This window comes from Carex rostrata, chromosome 24 (assembly GCF_964058835.1).
Source record: "Carex rostrata chromosome 24, lpCarRost1.2, whole genome shotgun sequence".
Lineage (NCBI taxonomy): Eukaryota > Viridiplantae > Streptophyta > Magnoliopsida > Poales > Cyperaceae > Carex > Carex rostrata.
Window position 1 is genome coordinate 2,604,513 of NC_135941.1, and position 18,578 is coordinate 2,623,090.

General features: G+C 33.8%; 1 protein-coding gene, 1 non-coding gene and 1 pseudogene across 2 annotated transcripts; 2 read left to right on the forward strand and 1 right to left on the reverse strand.

Annotated features, from left to right (window-relative positions):
- Positions 1–4,861: 4,861 nt before the first annotated feature.
- Positions 4,862–7,025, forward strand: LOC144575577 (NAC domain-containing protein 90-like). The gene is made up of 3 exons (XM_078325770.1): positions 4,862–5,090; positions 5,508–5,782; positions 6,659–7,025. The coding sequence occupies exons 1-3, from the start codon at positions 4,934–4,936 to the stop codon at positions 6,953–6,955; spliced, it is 729 nt and encodes a 242-aa protein (XP_078181896.1). The 5' UTR covers positions 4,862–4,933; the 3' UTR covers positions 6,956–7,025.
- A 2,489-nt stretch (positions 7,026–9,514) lies between these two features.
- LOC144575720 (O-fucosyltransferase 23 pseudogene) lies at positions 9,515–10,723 on the reverse strand (annotated as a pseudogene).
- A 6,857-nt stretch (positions 10,724–17,580) lies between these two features.
- Positions 17,581–17,660, forward strand: TRNAL-UAG (transfer RNA leucine (anticodon UAG)). Its single transcript has one exon. It is a non-coding gene; the product is annotated as a tRNA-Leu (tRNA).
- The last annotated feature ends 918 nt before the right edge of the window (positions 17,661–18,578 follow it).

An 18,578-nucleotide genomic window follows, 5' to 3' on the forward strand; every position in this document is an offset into this window, starting at 1 on the left:
GATATTTGTTTTAGGAAGTAAAGGGTGACTATTTTTTTGGATGGCATGAAACGATATTTGATGTGGTTTCTTTAGGGGTGAAAACGGATTGGATACGGATCAGATAGTGGTAAAATCATATTCGATTGTATCCGTTTTTTTTCAGATACGGATACAAATCAGATATTAGACGGATACAGATCGGATATCGGATATCTGTAGATATATACATACATATTTTCATTATATATATATATATATATATTAAACTGTATGTTATATATTTACTATTCGGATACGGATAATTAAAATTCAAAATCATATTCGTACCACTATCTGCACAGATATTCATATCGAATTTTCGAATACGGATCCGAATTCGGTCGGATAATATCCGATCCGTTTTCAGCCCTAGGTTCCTTACGATTTCGCAAGTCGCAACACACATTTGATGTGGCTTTTAATTTTATGTCCAGCTGTCTTGTGGCACATCAAATATATTGTTTCTTAGCGAATTCCGAAAAAAAGAAAAGGACATTCGGTGCGATTCCTTCCGTGACATTGAAAAATTTCACCATGTTTTGGACCTTTAGTAAATTTTTTTTTTTTTACTTGTTAAAAATAAAAAAAGTGTGGACTATGTCAATTAGACCACTATAATTATTAAAATCAGATCAGACTGGATGAACTCTAAAGTTTTAGATCCAGTTACTTGTTCGATTTGGTTCAAATAAAAAACCAAAGAAGCATGTAAACCGAAAAAAAAAACTCGGTCAATTTTTACATAAAACCAGTGAATCAACTTAAGAAACCGGTTTTTTTATTTTGTGATGCTTTGTAGCTCATTTATTGAGAATAGGTAGCATTTTTTTAGGACAAAATGTAATATATGACAAGAGTGTTATTTTTTGGGCAATTATGTGCTGTCTTTTGTTTCTCAATATTTTTTTTATAAATAATTATGTGTGTGAGCATAATTAGACAATAATCACAATATTATTTTTTTAAATAAAATTTCAAAATGCTAAATTTAATATTGGTCGGTGAAGGTTCTTTTTATTGCAAATAAATGAAAATTTTATATGTAGTTATCAATTTTAAAATAAAGTATAAAACTATATAACCTTTTTGATGAAAAGAGAACATTCCTATGATATTTTATTTTAATAATTCTAAAAATAAGTTTTACACATATTGAGTTAAAAAAATTAAATAATCTATAAATTTATATTTGTACATATATTAAATAATATGCATGTGGAAATTTTTACTATATAAAACATATTCATTTTGACAACAATACCTATATCTCATTAATATATAAAAAATATAAGTATTTCAAAATATTTTTTTTAAAAAACCATGACAAAAAAAAAATCAGAAACCAACTTGATTACAAAGTTTACTAGAGAAACCAACTTTACTAAAAATGAAGTTGAGTATGAAATTTTGAAAACTGAAATTGAAGTTCGTTATGAACTTTGAACCAGGCCGGTTTGTGATGGTTTTTAAAAAAAACCAGCAGTCTAATCGGTTAATTCATCAGTCTGACCTGTAATCCATTGACTCGGATCTTTGCCAAGTAGATGTCCGGTTAGTCATTATTTTATCCTTTTATTTTTTTTTTATGGTCGGTCAGCAAATGCTGATGAAAAATATATTGATTAGAAAAAGTTTATTTACATGTGGACCCAAAATTCCTCTCATTTAAAACATATTCTTGTAAGAATCACTACTACATAATAAGTGATTGTACACGGACATAAACAGGAGAGCTACACGGATTTCTTGCCGTGTGGACTTGTGAGGGTGTAGAAATCCTTGAATATTTACACACGGATATTTACCCGTGTGCGATTATCGAGAGCTACACGGATTATTACATAAACAGCCGTGTATGATTACTCTTTCTACACGAACATTTAGCTAAATGTCCGTGTACGATTACTCTTTCTACACGGATATTTAGCTAAATGTCCGTGTAGCTCTCTTATTTTTTTTTATGTTTAAATATCTTTCTACACGGACTTTAGTTAAATGTCCGTGTAGAATTGTTTTTTTTTTCCAATTTTTTTTTAATGTTTAAATACCTTTCTACACGGACTTTAGTTAAATGTCCGTGTAGAATTGTCCTTTTTTTCCCATTTTTTTTTTTTTTTTGGTGGCTAGCTTCCAATTTTGTTAGCCATTTAAAATTAGAATTCCAAAACAGAGAAACATTAAACAAAGGTCTTTTAAACTCATAATTCCAAAACTATACAACACTATAAATAATTTATGTACACTAAAATATACAAATCCATATTGAGCATTACAAAATTTAAATTGAAACCGTCTTGTCCACATACATCTGACATCGTCGATCTACTCCTTGGTATAACACTTTTGCTTTGGTCCATACTACAATTATAATTTGGTATTAGTTAGTAACAAGAAAAGGTAGAAGATTACAATTCATGCAACATATATATATACAAAGCCTTTTGTACATGCAATCTCATGTGATAAAACATAACATATACTCCTTAGGATCCAATACAATGTTTGTATAAAAGTTATATCATTACCACTTAGTAACCACATGATCAAGCTTTGGCCCAAAATTCAGCAAGTTGGGCTCAAATTGCCAAAACTCTTGGTTATGATCTAGTTTGGACCGAAATTTCATACAAACTAAGGCGTATTAGATCCAACATACCAAAAAAGGAGCTCCCATGTGATCCATGACATGATGCCTCTTGGTTAAAGGTCTCCAACATATTGCATCTCCAACATATTGCATATATGTGCATACATAATAGGGAATAAAAATTCTCCTTTAAAATTTTCATCCAAAATTATAAGAAAATATTTATATATAAAATTAGTTGAATCTGTATAGCTTTTATACGAACCATTGAAAATCAATTTCGTAAAAAAAAAATTATTGCATCTTATATGAATTTACGATGGCTCTGATACCAAATGATAGTCTTAATAATTCATGACGTGTTTTGCAATTAGAAAAACACAAGCAATTCAGAATTCGTAAATTCAAAATAAAATAGCAAAGTAATTTAAATCTTACAGTTCTGAATGCAGACATCTTTAGGCGGAAGCGTTAGTACTGATCTTCAACGGTTTTCCTCAGATCTGATGATGGAGACCTTAGACGTTTTCTTTACTTCTCACTTTCAAAAAATGATCCACATTACACTAATTATTTACATTATCTTAACAAATCAAGCATGCATGCATTAATTAATAATTGACCTAAATAAGCAATAATAAGCTAGTAACATAAAAGAGAAATATATATATATATATATACACACACACATGACTAACCTTAGCAAGATAGAGAGGAGAAATACAAATTAACTTGAAAGATCTCAGATCCTAGCTCCTTGTGCACAGAAATCAAAATGACACTGCTGGAAGGAGAGAGAGAGTATTAATTGATCAAAACGGCGCTGCTGGAAGGAGAAGGTCTTTTATATAATCAAAACCCTAGAATAACCTTTCTACACGGATTTTTAAGTAAAAAATCCGTGTAGCTCTCTCAAGGCTTTCTATACTGTTATTTAAACAAAAAACCGTGTACAATTTTCACCTTTCTACACGGTTCTTTAATAAATATCCGTGTAGCTCTCTCAAGGCTTTCTACACTGTTATTTAAATAATAATCCGTGTACAGTTCCTAATAAACGTCCGTGTAGCTCTCTCAAGGCTTTCTACACTGATTCTTTAATAAACATCCGTGTAGAGATCCCACAGATATTTCGGGCTTCCAAAAAATTACAATTTATCCACGGTTTTTAGGTAAAATTATCAAATCCGTGTACAATGTGCAGTGTACAATGACCATTTTTGTAGTAGTGGATGCTTGTAATCAATAAAAAGAGAAGAAATTATAGCCGTCGTCGCTCCTTTATTCTTCCTTCATCTATCTTCATTCCCCTCATCCTACTCTTAGTTTTCTTCTTCAGCATAGCAATATCTTTTCCTCTATCTTGTCTCTATCTCCTCAGGCGGAGAAGAGAATGAGGGAGAGGAGAGGGAGCCAAGTCGGGTAGGGTCGATCAGAGCTGAGAGAACGGTATCTTCGAAACTCAAAGTGTAGAGTCTTTAATCCCATCTTGATTGGAGCACAGCGGCTATCGGACGAAAGTGGATCCGGTCGTAGATAGAGATGGAGAAAGAGGTAATATGATGTTTTTTTAGAGTAGATAAATATGATTAGTTGATTAGAGTAATTTACGTGATTTCATGATAATAAATAAGTTTAGATCTAAAAATGAGGGTCATTTGACCCGTTGTAAGTTCGTTTTTTTATCAATAAAATTATTAGTGTGCATTTAAAGTCGCTAAACTTAAAAGAAAAATCAATAATAAATTCACAATCATGCTATGATTATATAGTAAAAATTTCAGTTAATTTCGAACGGAATAGTGACGCCAACATAAATGGAGCAAGTTAATTATCAGAACTCATTTTATAGCAATTATTATCAGCCACATTATTCAGATAGCATTTCTCAATATTAAATGTTTTGAGACGCGCGGTTGACCATAGGCATTAGATAACAAGATGTATGCTGGGGTCACTACAGCAGTCGCAATCAAGTAGAAGACAACTCAAGGCGCTCAGCTCGGGAGTCGGGAGAGAGCGAATAGAATAATTAATTAATGCTAATGTACATAACATAAGACTTTTGACCGATTCTTCATTTCTCTTACCAGACACCACCTCTAGAGATTATTCCACAGCAATAACCCCACCATAAAACACACGCACTTTTGAACATTTCCAAGGTACTCATTACCTTTTTCCATGCATGAATATATATATATATATATAGTCTCTCTCTCTAGCTATATCTCTCCTTCACAAACTCACAAGCGCTTCATAAATCGTAAGGCACAGATTCTTCAATCAGAGAGAGAGAGAGAGAGAGAGAGAGAGAGAAAAGAGATGAACGAATTCCCACCTGGATATAGATTCTTCCCAACTGAAGAGGAGTTGATCGGATTCTACCTTCAAAACAAGTTAGAGAACAAGAGAGAAGAGGATATGGAGCGTGTCATTCCCGTTGTAGAACTCTATTCGGTTGATCCATGGCAGCTACTAGGTTAGTAATTAAGAATAATAATTAAAATTTTCTTGTTCGCGCCTACATACATGAGAATCCTATCTTATATATATGTAATGCCGAGATAAAGATATTACATTTTCACCATACATATATTCGTGCACCCGTTCTTCTTACCGTGGGTGCATGTAAATAATTAAGAGGAAAAATTAAGGGGCGCCATACCATATAGTTTTCTACTTGACAAACAGATTCTTTTTTTTTTATTTTACTTTTTATATTTTAGATGGAGAAGACTCACTAGTCCTGCATTAATATCTTATGTCTATAGAACCTTAAATCCATAATTTCTTAAAAATATCTTAATGACTTACCACTTCAGCTTGATTTCAAAAACAACGCTATATAACCATATGTTTGTAACACGATCAATTAATGCTATACTACATTAAATAGATTTCACGAGAATTCCGTCCACTGACGAAGGCGATCAACAATGGTTCTTCTTTTGCCCTCGGCAAGAAAGAGAAACTCAAGGAGGAAGGCCAAGCAGAACCACTCCATCGGGTTACTGGAAGGCTACGGGTTCACCAAGCACAGTGTATTCCTCCACAAACCGGCCGCTCGGAATGAAGAAATCAATGGTGTTTTACCAAGGGAAAGCTCCAATAGGGACCAAATCTAAGTGGAAGCTCAATGAGTATAGAGCATACCAGGAGGATGGATTACAGGTAAAAAAAAAATACCCTAAGATTCTGAATTTTTATTACAACATTTTTTTAATTAAGGACTAGAATGTTAACAATTTAACATTCGGTTGGCCTATAGCTCTACCTGGATCGATCACACGTGCTTGTTAAATAGGGTGGTCTCGGTGCATTTTCACCAAAAAAATTAGTTGCAGATATATATGGAATATAATCCTGCATGATATATGTCTATATCATGGTAGCAACTTGGTGGAGACTAAGCTTTGACTTGTGAAATTCGCTTTCAGTGTCAAGTTTCTTCACATGATAGCTAGCTAGTACCTCATTTCCATGCTCAAGCTATCTCAATATATATCTTTTAGGTGTGGCACATGCACAAGTAACTAGAGCATCATATTTAAATGTGGCACATATCTCAATATATATCTCAAGTATCATATCTTCAATTATATATGTCTCACATTCATATCTTTATTTTCAAAATTCAAACTAGCTACTCAACATGATCATCATATTTAAATGTGCTTGGAGACCAAATTTTTACATGATCTCCAAATTTTATATTTTATTACTTTTTAGAAAAGATATAATATCATTGTTTTTGGATGGTCCATAATTTTCTGGAAATCAATGATTTTGTATCTATCTAAAAGAATAGTAAACAATTTTCAAAATATATAAAATTTGGTCTCCATGCACATTTTAATATGGAGATCAATGCATGTGTTGAGCGGTCCGGATCGACTGTTTGAACTTTTAAAACGAAAATAATGATGTGAGATACAATTAAAATATAACAAACAATAACCCTACTCAAGTTATTATTATCCCTCGTAACTAAATTTGAAATGTTAATTATATGCATTTAGCCTTATAATTTTAGTTTTGCATGTCTAGCTAAGGAGCGAGTTTAGCTTGTGCCGATTGTACAACTCAAGTGGGCTGCGACATTTTGATAAACGGCCACTGATGAATCCAACAATAGTTGAAAACCAAATTGGACCCAACAAAAAACCAACAATTGACGTAGGAGTATCTTCTTCAAAGAAGAAAATATCAAACGATAACTCATCATCAGACGGTGGAGATTGCCAATTATACCCCTTGGATCACATTGAGAAGAATGAACAATCAAACGTTGATGCCGAGGGCGATTTGGACTTTTGGATCAGTTATAATCAGATGAACTTTTGAAATTATTTTTTATTTGCTAATTAATTATTTGTTTGTATTGAGCTCTAGGTGAGCACTCTTTTTTTTTTTTCTTTTGCTAATTAATTATAATCAGATGAACTTTTGCAAGAAGGGATAAATTGGATCCTTGGACTTAACAATATTTAAGCATTTTTTAACAGAGATTAATTGACATGGAATTTGTGAGAGAATGTTTACTATTGGTACTATTATTATTTTATAATGGGAGAACCTTTAGTTAGTATAATTGAGTGTCTGAGTTCTATTAAAAAAATGAGAATAACATATGGCATATTAATTAAAGTATTATCTTTTTAACAAAAAATACGGGTTCAAAATCCTTACCTCATGCTAAAAAAATAGAATAATTATTTCAATCCCCACACTCCAGTACCCGCATTGTACCCCATCTCTCAAACAGATTTTAACTTTCCATAAACTAACTTAACTAACAAATTTAATTAAATTTATTCACAACACTATGATCTTCCAAGTTTAATTAAATTCATTGATATAAATACTTGGAAGATAATAAATTAATACTTGTAAATTAAGATATTAATACTTGCATGTTTAACTTGATATAACTATATAGAGGGACCACACAAACTACATGAGAGAAGAATCATACATGTTTTTAGAGGTGGGTTTTTTTTTCAATATCTTCCACATTTCTCACGTTCTATGAGGAATTTTGCGAATCTAAAACTATGAACGTATTCTACGCAATTTTATCTTTCAAATGAGATCCATAATGACGTACTTTCGGATTCATCGTCACACAAGTATTTATATCTCATTGTACAAGTATTTATACCTCATCGTGCAAGTATTTATACCTATACTTGTAAGTATTTTATCCCTAATCGTGGACCCCGCATCTCCGCATCACATTTCCCTAATCGTCCATGCGTCAACCTTTCTCTAACAAAAATAGTTGACCACATAGGTATAAATACTTCCGTGCATAGGTATAAATACTTGTAATACTTGATATTAATACTTTTAAATGTCAGCAGTGTCATATGTGAAAAATACTAAGTATCAATACTTAAATGACGAGGTATAAATATTTGTGTGATGACGAGCTCGAAAGTATGTCATCATGGATCTCATTTGAAAGATAAAATTGTGTAGAAGACGTTCGTGGTTTTATATTCGCAAAATTCCTTATAGATCATGAGAAATATGAATAAGATTGAGCAAATAAAATTGAGAGGATAATGGAGGGATGAGAGTGCAGGTACTCATATCATGTCTCAAAAAAATAATAAGTTTTGTACAAAGAGAATAGAAAAATGACCACAGCATAGAATTATCCAAGTTAAGCACAGCCACAGGCACACCGGCACACCGCACACGTTTTATCACGCCAATTAATTATTTTCTTTTTGTCACTATGCTTGTTGTGTACTGTGAAAGTAAAAATAAATAAATGGGCGTCGGCCCAGGTAGGTGAAAGGCTCATCGGAGAATTAGAAAGGTAAAAGAGTTGGCTAAAAAAATTTGGAACTTCCAGGTGAACAAAGCCCAGTGTGCCAATTGTATCTTCTCCAAATTTAGATATACCCATTGTAACTTCTTTTAATTAGACTAGTATCGTACCCATACATTGCAACGGGACATATTATAAGAAACAAATATATTAATAAAAATAATAATTATTTAAAAATTAAAACACATGTTAATAGAAAATTTATATGATTATGTATTTTTGATTAACTTTAATCATGATCTCTGATAACAATTTGATGATGTGATGATTCTTTATTTTTAAGTACCAATAATATCAAATAATAGCTCGATTCGAATCTAATATCAAATATCATACAACAATTCAATATCAACATATAATATGATATCAAAAAACATAAATAAAAAGTGTTATCGTGTGTATGTATAGGATATATATACACACACATATATTATAAGATAAATATATATTCACACACACGTTTCAATTTATATTCTTCTTTGTTTTCAATTTATATTTTTCTTCTTCCTTGTTTCCAATTTAGAATACACACACACATTGATATATTCTATATTTGAAATATATTCTAAATTGCCCATACCAATATTTATAGAAACAAAGAAAGAGAAATAAAAAAATAATAATTTCAATTGTGATCCGTATAGAAACAAAAAAGAAGTAATGAAACAAAAAAATAAGAAAATAGAAGGTGGAGTCTTCTCAATTGACGATGAGAAATATGGAAAAAAAATATAAGGATACAGATAAATATATCGCTAAATTTCAAAATTTGTTCAGTTTTAATTGTAACGTATCGTGTGCCAATACATGTGGTGGGTATGTTTTTAACTAAATTTAGACTTCTATATATAAAACATATGCATTTAATCAAAAGAATACAAATTATGTAATTGAAATGCTGAAATCAAATCCAAAGTTTCATTTTTTAATCGTAACTATTGACGAATCGGATATTCAACGTGTTTAATAATAAAATGGAGATACTTCCTCATCCAAAATTGAAAATTAGTTATTTTTCCACTAAATGGGCTTTATAATTTTTATACTCCACTAAATAACCTCCCTGCACTAAATATTTTACATATTCACATCACACGAGACATTAATAGTCACATAACTTGTACTCTGGAGACTCGAATCAGCCATATTAGTCATCCATTGCTTCGGAGCACCACTCGTAACCACCAAAATGTTATAAGCATGCGATGAAAACCTAATATCCGAAATCCCTAATTTCAACAATCTATGAGTTCTAGACAACTACAAGGCCAGACAATGTAGAAAAACTATTGCCCACAAAAATGTCTGATCTTGAACAAATTTCAAAATCGATTGGCGATTGTATCAGGTAAGGGTACTTCTGGTAAATATCCCAAGCTCGAAGCCTTTTTTTTCACATACGGCAAAAACCCTAATTCCACCAGTTTAAAACCGAATCATCCTCGAGTAAACTACAACTGGCAGGTTTATACCCGTTGTGTTAGAAACCCGATCCAAGATCTCATTTTTGCTACTACAAATTTGGTTCATTCCTGTTCTCTGTTTCCAGTTCTTGCAATGTATTATCCAATCTTTTTCGATTCTCATGTGTACTGCTAAGTACAGCATGATAGAAGTAGAACCGGCATTATTTGTATTATATTTCGCATTCATGCAGACATCTCTAATATTGAGACCACCTTTATTACATCATTTTCTATTTCATGTGTCAAAACCAAACAGTCAAAGATCTCAGCATAGTCTCGTACCGGCGAGTGGTCATGCCAGAGAAACGGGTTCTTCCCTAGAATTCCAACCAATTCTAAATCATGCAAGTTGTTATCTTTCAAAAATTCATCAACTGTTTGAAATCTCTTTCCATGTTCATTTCCTTCCATTTCCCTTTTGCAACTCAAACAGGTCAGTTTTGTTTAAAAGAGTACCGACCCAATCGAACAAACCCATCACAAATTGAATTGAATTTGTCAAAATCAAAAATATTGTCAAATTGCATGGGCTGCAGTAACTCGACTTGTAAAAAAGGGAGGCGCTCAAGCTAGGCATGAGAAGTGTTCAGTTGAGAAATCGAGCGGTTAAAAGGCCTCTTGCAAGTGCAATCTTCTGATTGTTTAAACCCATACAATTTGAGGGACTTCCAAGAATTTGTCTTTTCTAACAGCAAATTGGTTTGATTTGAAAATCCTTTGATGAAACTGAAACCAGGAAAAGCCAGGGGTAGGAGAGAAAATTGCTCTAAGAAGAAGAATGCATGTTTTTCTTTTGAGAAAAAATAAGGGTCAAGCCCTCATTTGATTGAACTAACAGAGTTTCATGAGATTTGTATCTCGATTTTAAATAAAATAAAAATGGCTCAGTCCTATGAAAGAAAATAAAATCTAAGTAGGAAAGAAAAGAGGTAAAGAAATAAAACAGATCAAGTGAGGGATTTCTCAAATAAATTGACAGCAATGGCACGCAAGCTTACTCAGTGGGCACAGGTAACCTTTGCCAAAAAGGAAACCTATCTTACAAGATCCAAATGGGTGGTGCAGCAGCTCGATAGAGTCGAGGAGAAGAGAAACTTAAATGACCTAGAGTTTCAACTTAGAATAAAAATAAAAGAGCATATATTCCGTCTCGCGCTAGTTTTAGAAGCTAAATGGAAACAAAGATCAGGTTGTAGGTGGTTAAAATTGGGGGACAAAAATACAAATACGATTCAGGGACTTAAGGAGGATGGAACAGACATATTGCCGCAGAACCTTGAACAGGAAATTTTAATGCACTATAGAAAGCTGTTGGGAGAGAAGTCAACGGATGTCAACCCATTTGACTTGACGGGGAGGGTTGGACCGAATATGCGGTACCAGCTAGAGTATTTGGATAATGAATACACGAATGAGGAAGTGCACAAGGCAATAATGCAGCTGCCAAAGAATAAAGTGAGCGGCCCTGATGGGTTCCCAATATAATTTTATAAGCAATTCTGGAATATTATTGGTGAAGATTTTATAATAATTATTAAAGACACCCATACGGGAAGATGGGATCTGAGAGGCTTTAACAGAGCGGCAATTTCACTAATTCAGAAAAAGGAACAGGCAACGGTGATTGGTGATTTCAAGCCAATAAGTGTGATTAACACTTCAGTGAAAATTATAACGAAGGTCATGGCAATTAGGCTACAGTCGGTATTACCGAGTTTGGTCTCGAACAGGCAGACCGTTCTCGTAAAGGGTAGATCTATTATGGAATCTTTCTTAGTTGCTAGAGAATTTTTATCATCATGCACCAGAAGAAAAATTCCGTCAATTTTGTATAAGTTGGATTTCGAAAAGGCTTTCGACACGGTCAATTGGTGCTTTCTCACTAACCTGCTAATTGAAAGAGGTTTCCCTCCGAAATGGACCTCTTCAATACTGCAGGTGCTTAAATCATCATACTCAACGGTCCGGGTCAACGGGAGCCTAACTGCATTTTTCAGGCACGAGAGAGGGTTGAGACAAGGAGACCCCCAGTCCCCTATGCTTTTTATAATAGTCGCAGACTCATTAAATTGGCTAATAAAAAATGCAATCAGATCGATGCATCAACCAATATTCATTCCACCGCAGCTGATCCAATACGCAGACGATACTATTATTATTGCTGAGGCACACCCGAGGACACTCAAGGTATTGGCTTTGATCCTTTCTATATATGCTAATATGACGGGTCTTAAAATAAACAGAAATAAGAGCACGTTTGTTCCGGTGGCTATTAGACACACGCTGATTGGAGTTATTGAAAGAATTCTGGGATGCCCACCAACAACACTTCTGATCACGTATTTGGGTTTGCCACTATCGACAAAAAGACTAACCAAGCCTGACTACCTGCCACTCATAGCGACTGTGAAGAGAAGGGTGGCCAGCTGGAAGTCGGCGCTTCTTTCATTTGGAGAGAGACTGACCCTCGTCAAAGCGATCCTCTCGGCAATCCCAATACACTTCATGCAGGCGCTGAAAATATCGAAGTGGGTATTCAACCACATAGACAGGATCAAATGTAATTTTCTTTGGAAAGGCCACCAAACATGTAAGCCAATCAACTGTATGGTGAATTGGGAAAGGACCTGCTCTCTCAAGGAGGGAGGCTTAGGGATCATACATTTACAGACACAGAATAACGCACTGTTGACGAAATTGATATGGATTTTTCAAGCAAAACCGCAGAGTAACTGGGCCCAAACTTTGAGATTACTATACGAGATAGAGACGGTAACAGACCTGGCTAATTCAGGGGATAAATCATTTTTCTTAAAAGAACTAACAGAGTTTAAAGATTTCTACATGACATCCACGGTCACACTAAACATTAATCAGGTGCTATGGAGATGGGAGGCAAGTGGCCAGTTCTCAACTTCATCAGCCTATAAAATGCTCAGTCGGAAGGGTGTCAGCTGCAGACATCAGAAAAGACTGTGGAAAATTAAGGTAAAGGTGAGGTTCTTTATATGGGTGTTATTGCAAAACAAACTTCTCACAAGGGCAGTCCTAGAAAGGCGAGGGTGTCAAACTCCGGTGGGATGTGTTTTGTGTGGGACCGATTCAAGAGAAACAGATATACACTTTTTCTGGTCATGCAACTTTACGACGGAGTTTTGGCTAGCTCTGATATCTAGATTAGGGGATCAAATACCAACATCTCCAGTAAACTCTCACATTCGAGCATGGAAGAACAATATGTTGATTAGAGATCAAGCAGTAATTCGTATGTGGAAGATTGCTTGGGCAACAAGCTTATGATCCATTTGGAGAGAAAGGAACAATAGGATCTTCAATGACAAAACAAAGACAGTCCTAATGCTTACTAACGAGGTGATAACGGACATGCAACAGTGGATTAGAAACTATTGAGATATAGTTATTTTTAAAGCATTAAAGAATAGAGTGAGCAATGTAATTTGTGTAAATATTAGTTATACAACTATGCCCGTTGGGCAATTGTAAATAATTTTCTATCGATCAAAATGTAAGATGGCAAGTTGCCACCTTACCCTAAAAAAAAATGAAACAAAAGACAAGGTACAAGATTACTTACAACAACAACCACCACCAAGCCTAAAAAATGAAACAAAAGACAAGGTACAAGATTACTTACAACAACAACCACCACCAAGCCTCTAGGCCCAAACAAGGTACAAGATCACTTGATAAAGAAATTTGTTTTTGATATAAGGTACAAGATCACAAGCAAAAAATGATACAAAAGACAAGGTACAAGATCACATGATTTAATTCTTCAATTTCCCAAATTCATTGTGATAAATTAGCTTTTAATTGGTTGCAATTCCATCATTTGTTGTCATTTTTCCTGGAATAAAAGACAAGGTACAAGATCACTTGATAAAGAGAATCAATAGAAACTTAATTTTTTAAAAATATATATTTAAAAAAAAATTGAGATGGAACCCACTCTCTAGATGATACCAGTAAAGTGTTCCCAGAAAAAACAAATGTATATACCGAAAAAACACAATACAAAATAATATCAAAGCATTAGTAGAAGAACAATGGTCAAATCAAACTCATGCTTACAAATATTTAAACATCAAATCAAAACATTGTAACAGAATTCAAACAGAAAACGACAATACGTTGAGCCACAAAAAACTCTAAGATAGATTTCAGAAAGGTAACAAGGGAATAAAACAGTTGCAGATTTTCCTGTCTACATTTCATTCTTCTCTTTTCTTTTTCTTTTTTTTGAAAAGCCATTTCATTTCATTCTTCTCTTGAATCTCATTTAATTAGCAAACAATTTAAAGTTTACAACATAGCCTACTATCTAGTAAAATTCTCAAAAAGCAAAAGATTACTTGGTGTCCCATAAGAGTAGTATTCTTTAAAGGAGACTCGGAACAATACAAATTTTTGCCCCAAGCAGATTGGACGGTCTAGATCTAAACTCAAATTTTGAGTTAACTCGAGTGATATGCATACAAAAATAAATGCTTTCCACAGGAAGTTGCATATATAAGGTGATATGATTGGAAAAAAAAAAAAAAGATCACAAAAAAGAAAATGAAATAGAGAACATAATTGACATATAGACCCTCAGTAGATTAATATTATTTCAACACATGTTATCTTGAACTTAGATATAAATGTAAATGGCTTTCACATGTTCATTACGGTAAGGGATCCATTGACAACCAACTTATCACGACATATAGATAGAGAGAGAGAGACATGGCACATGCGGTGACCTTCCACATGCATGAACAAAACCGCGTTTTAAAACATTGTCTTATACTATTGTTGCTTTGAGATTCGTGCAGAAAGGATTTGAATGGTCTGGATTTTGAACAGATCAACACAAAAGTTTGAGATATCACAGGGGATACGAATTCCTGCGGTGCTCCCAGCCTAGCCAAAATCATTTTGGAGCCTATTAGGAATATAGAGGGATCCACATTGAGATTTGTGCCAAATCAAATGAGCGAATCAGATCTCATTCCACACGGTCAGGTGTTGCAATGGATCTGAATTCACAGATGACCCAAATCACAAAACCATTTGCACGTAACAAACCATACGATATCAGGCTCCTAATTCCTAAAGAGAACAATTTTTTTCAGATCTCTGCTCTTATACCAGTCACATCATTATTGGGCCTTAGCAACAGTAAATATAATGCTTTTCACAAAAAAAGAAAGAGACAGCAAAATATCAGAATATTATTTAAAAGGAAATTTAACAGCATTTTTTTTAACCAAAGATTTAAATCACACTTCAACGACCCAAATCAAGCTCTAGTAACTGACAGAAACCTTGCATCAAATTTATTAGCTAGATAAAGATCAAAAGGAACAAAATTAATTCCATTAAAATCAATCTCTAGTACACCCTCTAATACTTTATTTTACAAATAAATTCATTTAATCAAATAATAAATATTCCTTTAAAATCAAAATTTCCAACTTTGAGCACACAAAGACGCTTCATTTTGGACCTATAATGACAAGAGTAAATTCAACAAACAAAAAACAAAAGCAACATAAAAACTTCATCATTCCTTTTGAAATTATTTGTTGAAAAAAAAGTGCATGTTTTTTAAGTGTGTGTACAAGTAGTAAGCTAAAATTACAAAATGATCAGTTTTACTAAAACTTGCCAACAACATAAACAAATTTAAGCAAAAGCTGTAAATTAAAAAAAAAAGGATGTTAAGTAAACAGCATATTAAATGACTATTTGAAGTTTTGCATCTTAATGGAAAAAAAAAAAATCTTGAGAAGGTATGTAAACAGAAGGGGTAAAGCAGATCATTGCAAAAAACAAAAATTAAAGAATCATAAAGACTGTGTTGTGACGACCCTCAGTAAATCTCATAATTATATTTCATCACGCTGTTCTCTGGGGCCCATGTAAGAATGCACACAAGTGAAACTCTTTTTGGACTATCCCCCTCCTTATAAAGAACAAGAGCATCTCCACCCCAATTGCATATGTAATTCATATCACCTAAGGTTACTCAAATGGTGAGGTAATGCAGAGGATACAAACTCATTAGCATTTTCAACCGTTTCAACCTTTTCTGTAGTAGTGCAGATTTCAACAAAATATTCTTTGTTGTCCATATAAAAATGCGCATGCACCACCAAGTGTTCAATGCCAACGGTTCAAATATATAGAGATAGATACATAAATAGAGAGATGTAGAGGTGCCAAACAGTTAACTCAGGTTGGTCGTATTCGAATTCGCATCCTCTGAGATATCTCATATTTTGTGTGACTTTTTGGAAAATCTTAACCATTCAAATACATTCTGCACGAATCTCAAAGCTCAAATAATACTGGCCCCTGCACTATCCCCCAATAAGCACCAGACACATCAATCACACAAAATATGAGATATCTTAGAGGATACGCAAAATATGAGATATCTCAGAGGATACGCACTCATCATATTCAGACCAAAGTTCAATTTATAGGGTACCAGTCCAGATTCTTATCTTTGGCACTTGGGAACTATTTCATGTGGCACATCCAAAACATCAAAACATCACATATGCCCGAATTTCTGATCGGACGGTACGAATCAAAACTCAAAAATTGGGTTACTTTAGGGGATCCGAATTCACTATAAATAGGGGTGTCAATGGAACAGATACAGAGCGGATAATGCTTAAAACCAAAATACATATCAGCATTTCTTTTAGAAGATAGAGATTTGGATATGAAAGGATGCCAGATTTCGAGACCTCAAGAGTGACAAAGCATGTGCATTCTTACCGGGCACTAACAGAGAACATTTGTTTGTTTTTGCATATTTATTTCATATGACAGAGCATAAGTCATCATCGGGTCCTCACTAAAGTGCTCATAGAAAGAACAAATGTACATACCGAAAAAACACAATACGAAAGAATATTAAAGAATTATTATTATTAGAAGAACAATTTTCAAACCAAGCTCATGCTGTTACACATATTTGAACATCAAATCAAAACATTGGCAATAGAGTTCAAAAAGAAAACAACACTACATGACCCACAAAAAACTCAAAAGGTAGATTTCAGAAAGGTATACAAGTAAAAGAATTAAGCATCACAGAAACTCCCACTTAAATCAAGTCATCACCCTTTTCTTTGAAATTAACTAAAAAATCTGCATATTTCCCTGCCGACATTTCCTTCCTTACTTGCATCTCATTTAATTAGCAAACATCTAATAGTTACAACATAGCCTATTCAAGTGCTTTTCAGAAAGAAATTTGCAGAAATAAGGTGATTTGATTAAAAAAAAAGAAATAGAGAACATAATCGACACGTAGACCCTCAGTAGATTAATTAAATGTATTTCAACACTAGTTCTCTCGAGCCCAGATACATCATAAATGGCTTTCACATTTTGATAACGGTGGGAATTCATTGATGAATTTGGATGGTGCAATAATTAAATCTGGACCGTTATTTTAACCTGGCACAAATCTCAAAACAGACCCCTGTAGTTTCCATAGGCACCGGATTGAGTTTGGCCCGGCTGGGATTAATCTGAGCCATCCGTTTATATATATTGCACCTCAAGTACCTGGGGGGATACAGACTCTCCATTGAAAACCAACTTATTGCCACATAATAGAGAGAGAGAGAGAGAGAGAGTATGACAGTTTGGCCGAGTGGTCTAAGGCGCCAAATTTAGGCTCTGGTCCGAAAGGGCATGGGTTCAAATCCCACAGCTGTCACTTTGAGATGGGGCGGTAGCACAGTTGGCTAGGAGAGAGTCCTAGGACTGTGGTTACCCAAAGGTCAAGAGTTTGAGCCCCGCTCATGACTTTGTAGCCTTTTGCGAAGATTTTCAAAGAGAGAGAGAGAGATATGGCAGATAGGTATTGCATTTCACATATCAACTCAAAATTTGAGATATCTCAAGAGATGCGAATTCCAGCGGTACTCCCAGCCTAGCCAAAATCATTTTGGAGTCTATTTGGAATATTGGGTGGTCCACTTTGCAATTCGTGCCAGATTGAAATGGATGACTTAGATCTCATTCTACACGGTCAAATATTGCACTGGATCTGAATTCGAGGATGTTAAACTCCCAAATCAGAAAACCGTTTCCACATGACAAACCATACGTATATTTTTTTATCGGGCTTCCAAAGAGAACACAAATTTTCAGATCTCCGTTCTTATACTAATCACATCATCATCGGGCCTTTGCAACAGTACATATAATGCTTTTTGACAAAAAAAGGAAGAACAAAGTACCAGAATATTCTTTTTAAAAGAAAATTTAACAGCATTTTTTAACTAAAGATTCAAATCAAGCTCTAGTACATGACAGAAACCATGTATCAAGTTTATTAGCTAGATTAAGATCAAGCTCTAGTACCCTCTAATACTTTGTTTCACAGATTAATTCATTTAATCAAATAATAATTATTACTTTAAATTTAAAATCCCAACTTTGAGCACATAAAAACACTTGCATTAATTTGGACCTAAAAGGTCAAGAGTAAATTCAAAACAAAAACAAAAAACAACAGAAAAACTTCCCTTGAGACTAAGTCATGATCCCTTTTGAAATTATTTCAAAAAAAAAGTTGCAAAATTTTTTAGTGGTAGTAATCTAAAATTACAAAATGATCAGTTTTACTGAA

Excerpts from the sequence above, each read along its gene's own strand:
- LOC144575577 (XM_078325770.1), top strand. The coding sequence starts at position 4,934 with ATGAACGAATTCCCACCTGGATATAGATTCTTCCCAACTGAAGAGGAG. Across the intron at positions 5,091-5,507 it reads TGATCCATGGCAGCTACTAG|ATTTCACGAGAATTCCGTCC; the intron begins GTTAGTAATTAA and ends TACATTAAATAG. Across the intron at positions 5,783-6,658 it reads ACCAGGAGGATGGATTACAG|CTAAGGAGCGAGTTTAGCTT; the intron begins GTAAAAAAAAAA and ends TTGCATGTCTAG.